The 11,619-nt window shown below is 32.2% G+C and overlaps 1 protein-coding gene across 1 annotated transcript in view; it reads left to right on the forward strand.

The window, feature by feature from the left end:
* Nucleotides 1-11,619, forward strand: part of LOC110024073 (N-alpha-acetyltransferase 35, NatC auxiliary subunit) — a 59,059-nt gene that overhangs the window by 37,249 nt on the left and 10,191 nt on the right. Inside the window, exons 11-12 of the mRNA XM_020723813.1 lie at nucleotides 9,613-9,669; nucleotides 9,759-9,990. Coding sequence (XP_020579472.1) covers nucleotides 9,613-9,669; nucleotides 9,759-9,990 — 289 coding nt within the window. The remainder of the gene's footprint in view (nucleotides 1-9,612; nucleotides 9,670-9,758; nucleotides 9,991-11,619) is intronic.

Below are 11,619 nucleotides of genomic sequence, written 5' to 3' on the forward strand. Positions count from 1 at the left end.
GAGAGGAATCAAAGAGTCGAGTAGTCGAAAGAGGAAATGAAGAATCGAGGAAGAGGAAAAGAGGCGTCGGGAAAATGTGAAGGGGGGGGGGGGGAGGAGGGGCGGGAAGGGTGGGGGACGTTGGGAAGCCAAGGTGAAATTTCGCCCTATAAATTGTCAAATGCTTACTTTTCCAGCCAAGTGTCTTGTTTGTGGTAAAGTAAGATGAGAGGGAGGAGTTCTGTGCAGATAGAGGAGACAAGCCCGACATACGAAGATGGAGAAGAGCGGCAGGGGGAACGTCGGATCGTGCGAAAAAGGAAGTTGAGCATCTCACGCTAAGACGAGGCTTACCTACACACAAGGGAGGTGAATCGCGGTCTGCACGTGTTAGGGCTCGACAAAGGTATGTATAATAAGGTTTCTAAACTGATTTATTAGTATAATTAATAATATATATGTGTATATATATATATATATATATATACTATTGAATTGAAAAATAAATGAGATTATATAAACTAAAGTAAAGATAATTTTTTGCTAATTAAAATAATAATAGCATAGTAATTAAAATAAAATTTTAATATAAATATCATGTTTATTTAGGCATTCATTTTAGAAAAATTGATGTCGAGACAAATTTATCGAATTAAGCGTCATCAAAGTGAGTACTTGTACTTTCAAATTATAGTAATAATTTATTTCTTCTCAAATATGTTTGCAACTGATGATATTCGTGGATGCTTTATTCAAATTGAGTTATTCTTTTCTTTATTGGTCATATCGTTGCGAATATTGTAGCTATTTACTTATGCATTTTAGTGTATGTTTTATGTAGTATGGTTGAATGCGATGAATCCATATGTTTATGTTGACTGCTTATATGTGCATGACTGATTATGATGGAGCACTCCTTGATGGTACTTGTGGAGAACACTAATGTACCCGTGTACATATGAAAAAAGATATTGATATTGATGAGTATTAGTTGACAATTTTTAGATGGTGTCTTCTGTGATGGTTGTATAGATATGAAATAATATTAATATGTTATTTGTACAGTAAAACTCTTTGAATCCTGATATTTATATTGATTTATTAAACAGCTTAACTAACATGCATATTGCTTCTTTTCTCATGTATTATTCTAATTTAAGAGTATGAGTATTCATTGCTTGTTTAACTCATTGTTTTTTAAACTAAAATTTCATGTAAATTTTAAGAAATTAAAAGTTAAGCATTAAAAGGGAAAATCTTTATAGAAGAGTCAAATAACTATCAACGAGGTAATTTTAATTGTATCATTTTAATTTAATTTGTAGTGAATCTTTCATCTATTAAATTGTAGAATAATATAGAAAATTTAATTCACACCGTCCGGTTGTCTGTACCCGTTGTTAATTCCAAGCCTCAAGTCGGGTCGTGACTAAAATGATTTTAGAGACAGGTTGGTTTAAGATTAAATAATTGAATCCTGATTAAAGACAATGGGAAAATTATAAAAAGGTTATAATAATTATAAAAAAATTAAAGTTAACTTAAAGTAATAAATTAGAAGAGCAGCAGCCGCATCGTCAGATCGTACTAAGGAGGAGGAAGTCGAGCATCTCATGTTGAGGTGAGGCTTACCTGCACACAAGGGACGTGAATCGTAGTTTGCGTGTGTTAAGCTCGACAGAGGTATGTATAATAAGGTTTATAAATTGAAATAAATGGGATTATATAAAGTAAAATAATGATAATTTTTAGCTAATTAAAATAATAATTACATAATAAATAAAAATAATTTTAATATAAATACCATGCTTAAGTTAGGCGTTCCATTTTAGAAAAATCGATCTCGAGACAAAATCTTATTGAATTAAGCGTCGTCGGGGTAAGTACTTGTACTTTTAAACTATAGTAATATTTTTTTTCATCTCAAATATGTTTGCAGTTGATGATATTTGTGAATGTTTAATTCTGATGGGGCTATTGTTTTCTTTATTAATTATATTGTTGCGAATGTTGTAGTTATTTACTCGTGCATTTTAGTGGATGTTTCATATAATATCATTGAATGCGATGAACCCATATGTTTATGTTGACTGTTTGTATGTGCACGACTGACTACGATAGAACACCCCTTGATTGTACTAGTGGGGGAGCACTAATGTATCAGTGCACGTATATGAAAAAGGATATGGATATTAATGTGCTTTAATTGACACAATTTTTAGACGGTTCTTTCTGTGACGGTCATATAAATATGAAATGATATTTATATGTTATTGATATAGTATGTTTCTTTGTGTGACATCAAATATTTATATTGATTTATTAACCAGTTTAACTAACATACATATTTTTTTTTTTTTCTCATGTATTATTCTAGTTAAGAGTATGAGTAGTCACTGCTTGTTTATCTTATTATTGTTTTAAACTAATATTTCAGGTAAATTTTAAGAGATTAAAAGATGAACGATAGAAGAAAAAAAAATTATAAAAGACGCGAACAACCATCAACGAGTTAATTTTAATTATACCATTTTAATTTTAATTTGTAGTAGTTCTTTCATTTGTTAAAGTGTAGAAGAATATAGAAAATTTAATTCACACCGTCAGATCGTCTGTACCTGCCTTGATTAATTCTAAGCCCCGGGCCGGTCGTGACACCAGCCTTCAATTGTCCTGCCCCTATATTCTCGCATTGTTGTCCCCACTTCCCAACGTTCATCCCAGCTTCGATCGCAGTTATTTTGCAGCAAAACTTACTACCCAACCCTCCATCATTATTGCTCTTTTAGTTCTGCACCTTCCCCTCGTTGTCAGCACCCCTGCCAAGCAGCCTGATTTACCTAGCCGACCTTCACCGCCCTAAGAATACACCTTAGAGGTGTTTGCTTGTATTATTTATGTTTTGCGTTATTTTCTGTTATGCTGTGTTCTAAATCTCTCTCTACATTAATAATTTTTTTTTGTATTTCCACTGTTTTTCCTACTAGTTACGGTATCTTGCGTCCTCCAATCTCATTGGAGTTTGGAAACATGCCTTCTCCACCATCATGAATTAGTGTTGCATATGTTTGGATGTGCTCCATCAGAAAGATGGGCTTAAGTTCACTTGCGTGTGATTGCTTTCTCCATCTGCAAAGGGTTAGTTCCAAATTTTTATGCAATATATTTCAATATTAATATCTTTTATGTTAAAAATAAGAGTGATTTATGTTTTAATTGGCAATTCCAAAAAATGTTGGGCCCAATTTGTTAAAATTAAGCTTTTGAATTTGAAGGTTTTTTTTTAAAGTTTGAATTAAATACTCACATAATTACCTTTTTTATATTCTCTTTCAAGGATTTTTTTTAATGAAATTAACATATTTATTGTCACTTTGTGTAATTTTCTTCTTAAGGGTTTTATGTAAGCTAATAATTATTGATGCAAAAGGAACTTTAGATTATAAAAATGTTTGTGTTTGATTATCAACTATATGAATAGATATTTTGGGATGACAGACATAGGCTAACTAAAATTATGTTAGCCTAACATCTCTATAAGGTATATATTCTATGCAATTTTATTATCTCTATGAAAAATGCTCGTGCAATATATAATGTATCAATTGTGTTATTATAAAATAAAAAAATATTTTATCTTAGAGAAACTCTCAAATCCCATAGTATAAATAATAATATTTGGCTCTAAGATGGGTAGGATGTCACACATGACATCACCATATAGGGACTCCCAAATAGTTGGTAGTCCAACCTGCTCATTTTAGAGCCTGCGAGGGATGAGTTGGTTTGTTTAATGTGGGGGTTTTCTATATGAAAATTCCTGGTAGGGATGAATTGGGTGGGTGCTATAGGTGGTATTTTTAGCCTAATGCTCCATTTATTAATCTAGCTCATCATAACTTTAAGCAAGGTTTGCATATTAAATTTATTATCTTGTTGGAATTGTTGAATTTGCCATGGCCTATCTTTATGATTATTTTGCTCTAGCATTTAAGTTTTTTATTTGTTTTGCCTAATCTCTCAAACTGCTCTATACTAGTTGACTTGGTGGCATGTTGTGTCATTAAAACAGGAGTATACAAGTTATGTAGTTTTGTAATTAGTTAATTAAATTAAAATGTGACTATAAGGGTGAATTCTTACTACTGTGAATACTTAAATGATATAAAATATGAAGGCATAGAAGTGTGAGCTTACACATAATTATAAGAAACATATTTATCTAGTTAATACAAATAATCTGAAATTGTTAAGTCTAACCAGCTCATTGCCAAAATATGATATAAGTTTCTTAGAATTACTAGTAGACAATTCAAATCTGATACATAACATGAAAATAGACCACATAATTGAGAAAATAATATAAGGGTTTTTCCCAAATTTTAATCAAGTAAAGCTTCTTGTAATTGTCTCTACAAAACTTGCCCCTTCTTCAATTTTATGCTCTTTTGGTGAAAGGTCCAAGGTTTGTTTTGACGTGATAAATTTTCTTGGGTTCAGAAGCTTCAAATTTTAGAAGGAATTTATGGAAATATGGAATTAAGATTTCGGCGGAAGAATAAGGGGAAAATTTAAATTATGGGTCAACCATAGAAGATGCAACCTAAAAATAAAAAAAGATTTTAAATATGAATTTAAGCCTATGGTATGGAAAATATATACAGTTGCAAGGCATAAATCACTTGAAAATATTAGATTTAGATGCTATATATGATCTGAAAAGTATCATTAAGTTTTGTGGAGTTTAGATTTTTATTTTATTTTTTTGTGCAATATGGGGACAAGGTCATGCATGGACATAATATAAAGAAAGCTTTGGGTGGATTTATGACCTTTTTTGGAAGGGTTAGGGCCCGAAAAAAAATTGGAAAACAACTTCTAGTAGTAGCAAAATTTGTTTAAATTACTTTTTGTGTTTTTTTACAAAAGTTCTATGGTCTCGAGGGGAGTAATTAACTAATTGAATAAGACTAGGTTAGACATGGCCTAGTCATAGCCGATTACTTCAGGTGGGTTTTAAGTGGGGATTTTGTGGGAGATATGAAGATGCAAAATTATAGGTTGATAGAGGGAAGGAGCAAAAATTTTCCAGCAAGATCTACATTTTCATACTAAGAAGAAAAATGAAAGTGTAATGATAAATAAATCTCATTTATCAAAGAAGTATGGTGGTGGAAGATTATCAATTCTCCACCTCATTCGGTTGGCCAACAAGCTTATAAGTTTTAGATGAAATTGCAATATTTTGCTTAACCTATCATCCGTTTTATTCTTAAAACAACAAATAACTTGGTCCTTATAAAACCCTTATTCTTGTTTGAAAATTTTAAAAAGAGCGCGTGGAGGGAGATGATGAGCTAATACCTTAAAAACACTAAAAGAATATGAAAAAAAGGTAATTAATTGCTAATCATACAATGATTAAGTTTGTTTTTTCATTTTTTTATATTATTCGAAATTTTAAATTTATTTGAATTTTAAATTTTCAAATCTTCCATTTAATTCCATAACATGAATATTCAAAATAAGAATTGCACAAAACTATAACTGGAAACTCAAGTAAATAATTTTAATTAAAATTTCTCATCAATTCTTTATTATGCTCACGGCTGTGCTAAATAGGATCTTTCTGATTTTTCCACTTTGTTTGTACAGTTAGAGGACTAATAGCTTCTTTGATCTTTCTTGGGAAAATTTTGGTCATATTCCAATTATTTAGCATGTCACCATTATTACTTTTGATTTACTAATCATCATTTTGGAATTGTTGCTCTTCCTAGATGAATATGATCCCACTAGAATAATCCCAGATGACTATCATTGCCTTCATGCAAATTTTTTTGATTAAATTGCAAGTGCTTATTCAATATGTCGAATTTTTTATTCTAGTGCTTCTATCTATATTACAATATCATACTTGCATTTATTTATTGCTATGCTATATGGCCCTCTTTTTCTCTCTCTTCTATTTCGGGTAAGGATCTTTCTCCTTTTATTAACTATAAACAATGTCTTGTATATTCCCCACTTGTAAACAAGCTCTTTATAAATTTTCATACCAACCACATAACCAGTTGATAATTTTTTATCCCTCCAACTGTATTTTAATAAGATGAGAGGTGGAGTATTTGAAATTGATGGCATTTACTTTTTCTTTATAAGCTTCTTTAGTTGCCCTTTCCCTCACTATTTTTTCTTACAAATGGCATTGTCATCTCAGACACCATCCTCACCATCTTCAAGGATTCACTCATATGTCGTTATTTGTTTATAATATTAAATGTGAAGCCTAGAATAATCGTCAGTGTCTAAATCTTCTCATATTAGCACCTTTTTTTGATTGGTCCATTTTAGTATATCGTCCATAGTCGATATCCACCCATTTGATTTTTTGTATTTTGTTTTTGTATTGATGACTACATCAAGATTACTTGGACATATCTTAGCATTTGATTGTTCTAATCATTTTCTTAAGAAATAAGAATTTAAATTTTCACCTCATAAAATTCTTTGTTTTGATAATGGCCAAAAGTTTTGCAGTCTAATTTTCACTTCTTGAATGCTTATAATGGTATTATCTAAAAGTTTTTTTACTCTTATACAACAACAAACCCTTGTCCTTCTAAGTGGGGTCGGCTATCCTTATTCTCCATTGCGTCCTATTGTCATATTTTCATGAATGTTCTACCATAATGATTTGGCTAAATATATGCATTTACATCATAGTAAAATGATTTGGCTAAATATAAGCATCCACATCAATCAATGTTATTCATACCTTGATATTTCTCATGAATGTTCGACGCTTATATAGCACCTTGTTTCCTAATCAATTTTGTTTCTATCATTGCTTTTAGTGGGGCAACCTTCTCTTTTCTAATACATGCAAATCAATTTTCCTCTTACTCTATTATTGGTTGTGCTTGTTTCATTCACTTTTCTTCTGGATGTGGTAATCTCTCTCTTCTTACAATTAATTTTATCTTTTGTTTTATTCTTGTACTTGAAAATGTTACCATTTTTTTATTTCTCTATTAATTACTTTTGTGAATCGTTTGATGCTACATTTTATGAGGCAACTCCCGATACCTTTGTCTCTTATGCATTACAAAATCTTTCTCACGGTCTTGTTTGTCTCTTAACACACCTCTTTCCATCCCATTTGATATGGTAGCCGTTATTTGCATGTGAAATCTTAGGTCTTTTGTCTTACTAATCCTCTCCTTAAAAGGTACATCGACATACAAATCGCTTGATATAGTCTTTTACATACTTTGATCATTTTTTTTTTGTCTTTATATTTTTTTTAATAAGGGCTACCGTATGTTTAATGTGGAGCTTGTTGTCAACTACTTCTGTTATGAGTTTAGGCATCCCTACATATTGATCTCGATATAAATCCCACAATTCTATATGATCAAACACAGCATTAACGACAAATTATAGATTTCGCATCATATAAGTCCCACTTGTCTGAACATCTGATGATGGGTGCTATGCTGAACTAAATCTAACATCTGAATAACTCCGTATGATCTTTCAGACACGGTTCAAAAAAGCACTATTATGATGTGTTGGACCTCCCTCAATAGTGGTAACTCATGAATGAGTCTATAGATTTGGATGGTCTGGATTTCTCTTATATGGGGTTGACATGTTTCTGGTGTCTGTTTCTCGAACTCAAGACTGCCTTGGACACTCACCATGAAGTCGGTTAGAGTTTCTCCCACAATCTCAATTGGAATTATGTGCTCTACAAATGGAATATGGTTCTCCTTTGTGTCCTTGCTGCCTTTAGTGTCTACTGTGTCATTTTCCAATTTTTCCAAAACGCCTTACTCAATGAAACATATCACTCCCTTGTTTATGCAAATCCAATTCAATATTTCCAGGTCCGTGGCACTTACAACACTTTCTGGCGGTGACAGATTTAAGGATGCAGATTGGCTCACCTATTCTCAAGTCTGAATCAAGTTTTCCTTTAATGGGTTGCCTTGGGTGTTCTCCTGACTATACTATGGTTGTAACATCCTGAGGTTGAACTATGTCTGTATGATGGGATTGTCACTCGGTGATGTGGCCTCTCCAATTTTGAAGTTAGTGTCTGAATATTCTGTCTGTAGTAAGCTAGTAGAAACTGAGGCTGCATCTCCTGCTTCATCTTCATAATCTCACATTCTCCCATTCGACTCTCTAGATCACGGTCGAGGGTCATTTTCCCTACGGTTTCATCCTAAATGTTTTCAAGCTTTCACAGAATTTAATGAATCTCTCATTGTATCTCTTTCCGAACCTATAGCTGCCCAAATCCTGTAGCCCCCTTTCCATCCTCCCAAACCTTCAGCTGCCCTTCCAAAACCTGCAGCTCTACTTCCCTTCCTTCCAACCCTACAGTCGCACTTTCCCCCAACCTCTTCAAATCTGCAGCGGCACTTCTCCCTCCCTCCACACATAACCAGTTGCCACCTTCCTTCCTTGCCATTGCAAGTTTTGGGTTTCGTACTGTCTTTCTTTTTTCTATTGTGAGTTGTTGTGAGCCGTCATTGTATTCAATTTCAATGTCAATAATAATATTTATGTTTCTTTTGTGGTTTGGGCCTTCACCCTCCGGTATCATGAAGAAGGTAGAATAAGATTGAATTTTACTTTAGCGTATGTTTTTGTTAATGCTAATAGTTTATTTAAGAAAGAAGATGATTATATTATTACAATACTGAATCTAATAAAACTTAAATTGATTATTTTCTTATGAGAAAAAAAGATTGTTGAGAATGTAAAGATTATATGGTCATTACAAGTGAAAGCACAAATTGATTATTTTACTTTAGCTCTATGACACAGAATTTTGGCTTTTAAAAGAGAATCCTAAAACAAAGTTAAGTGTTGTTGAGATGAGAATGCTTAGGTGTATGAATGGCTTGACAATTAGAGACAAAATGCGAAATGAATAATATCTTTAATAAGGTTGGTGATGCTCCAGTGGTGGACAAGATTAGTCGTCTTAGATGGTTTGGTCATATTAAACACCAACTATCTGATGATCCGGTTAGGAGAGTAGATATTTTAGATTTGACTTATGTTAAGAAAGGCAGAGGTAGTCCTAAAAAGACTTGGGCACATTGTATTAAAAATGATCTTAATTTATTAGAATTAAATTAAAATATGTCACTCAATAGGAAGCAATAGAAAAGAATGATTCATTTTGCCGACCCCACTTCGTGGAATAAAGGCTTGTTGTTGTTGATGTTGTTCTCTATCTAAACAAAAAGAGAATCCTTTCAATCTCACCAACTCCTCAATTTCTCTCTACAGATACTAGAGAGAAACTATGCTCTCTGTGTATATTTCTATCTCTCTCTATTTTTTTTATTTAATGGGGATTGACATACATAATACTCAAAAGATGTTTACTTTCATATCTAACAGTTAAAATTCAACTTTTTTAGACGTCACCTCAAACTATTGAATAGAAGATATCTACCAAAACATGTTGCTTGTTTTTGTTGTTACAGTTTTTTAACATTCCTATTTTCAAATAATTTATCATAGTTGATTTGTGTTAACAAACATATTCCTTAACAGTAGTATTAACCTAGAATAGATCTACAAGCATTTGACAGAATTTCTGAACAGCTTGACCTGGCTTTTAGAAGGGATTTTGATGAGACTTTGAATGTCTCGGCTGAGGAGGTATTTAAGATCAGGAACATATTCCTCTGTAGTTTTTAGCATTTTGTGCATTGTTTTTCTTAATATTTAGCATTGTTCTGTTTGGGCAGATCCAATTCAAGAGGCTGTCAAAGTGTCTCCTTGTTTGGACAGAACATAAGATGTACTGGATTGCCTCTCGATTTTTACTTCTGGGATTCCAGTTAGAGCTATACTCTTCTAAGGAATATTGTATGGTATATTGGTATATGTATGTTACTTTTGTGATTCTTTTAGAGAAGATGCAAGTGCCAATCAACTACTCTGCAATGCAAAGGCGGATCAGCTGCTCTGCTGATGACTGTAAGTATCATATTTGTGTTATCAAATATTTTCTTGGATGATTTACATAAATACCACTCAATACCTATGTATTTACATGTCTAACACCTAAACTTCAATTTTTACATAAATATCACCTTACCTATGCATTAAAAGGTGGATTCTCTTTTTAAATGGTGGCATACTTTATGTAATATGAAAGATTTGGGTGGTATCAATGTAATAAATAATGTTTAGGTGTTTAGATGTGTAAATATATCAGAATTTGGTGGTATATATGTAAATGTCTCGTTCTTCTTTCATATGTGCTAACGTTTACTTTCATGCCTTTTTTCCTTTTCTTCTTAATGAAAACGAAATCCTCCCATTTGAAAGATAGTGTCTGATCATGTTGCATTTTTCTTAACTTTTTATCTTGGAGTGCGATTTAGTTTTTCTTTGAAAACCTATTTCACTTCCTAATGCCCACTGAATTTCATAGGAGGATTCCATAAATTTATTCTTGCTCTTTGAGAAACAATAGCTTGATTTTATTATGATCCAATTTTTGGTTAATCTATCTGATGCTTATATTCCTCTATTTGTTTACATTTGTTAAAGTGATATAATCATAATTAACGCAAGAAACAATCGACATTAAAGTGAATAAATTTTTTTTTTCAAAAGACCCAAACGGCTAGTACAGATTATTAGGTTTTTCTGAATGGAGGAAGGCATTGAGGTTGCTTATGTGGACGAATTAATGTTGGTGCTTTTTGCTATGGCCAAATTATTAGATTTACTTTTTTTTTTTCTTTTTGTTAGTGGTAATGATACCATGCAAAAGCATCGCTAGATTCACTGCTGTCTTCATTATCTCTATATTAGCATTATTAATGGCAGTTTGTCAGGATGATTATACATGTTTCACTTCTACGCCAGTGTTAATTTTATCTTCCATTGCCCTATCTTGTATTAGAGGATCGGTAACAATACTTGTCTTTTAAGCTTGAATCTATTTGGCATATTTTTATGTTATCTGTATCTCATCGTCTTTTCACATTCATGATCTATTTGTATACTCTTGTGCCTTTTTTAATGATTTTATCGTTTATTTCTATAAATTATTGCCTCCTATTTATGGAATGGTTATTGCTAGCATTTTTCTAAATTATTTCTCAGTTCTTCCTTTGTTCATATACATCACACTTTCATTTCTGCATATATCATATATTTTATTTTGCAATATCTTTCAATATGTTAGTGCTATCCCAACATAATTGCCAGTTGAGGTGTTGACATCGATCTAGGGTTCTTAGTATGGAAAGATCATGGGAGGGATCGATTCTTGGTAGGAAGAGAAACAGAGGAAAATAAATGCTAGTGATGACTGAAAATGGGTGAGACCGACAGTTGGATAGCAAGTTGCATGCAGAAAACGTGTAGGCAGTGGTTGCGGATGTATAGGGAGTCTTTGGGTGTTTGGAGGAGATCATTACTTTCGGGGCTGTTTGGTTTATTGAAAATGAAATGCAATGAAAAAAGTTTGCATAATACAATTAGAAATACTTTTGAGCTGTTTGGTTCATTATAAAATAAATGTAGTACTTTATATATATATATATATATATATATATATACATTGTCTGTTTTGAGGTATATTATCAATAA

Source organism: Phalaenopsis equestris, unplaced genomic scaffold (assembly GCF_001263595.1).
Source record: "Phalaenopsis equestris unplaced genomic scaffold, ASM126359v1 Scaffold000244, whole genome shotgun sequence".
Taxonomy (NCBI): Eukaryota; Viridiplantae; Streptophyta; class Magnoliopsida; order Asparagales; family Orchidaceae; genus Phalaenopsis; species Phalaenopsis equestris.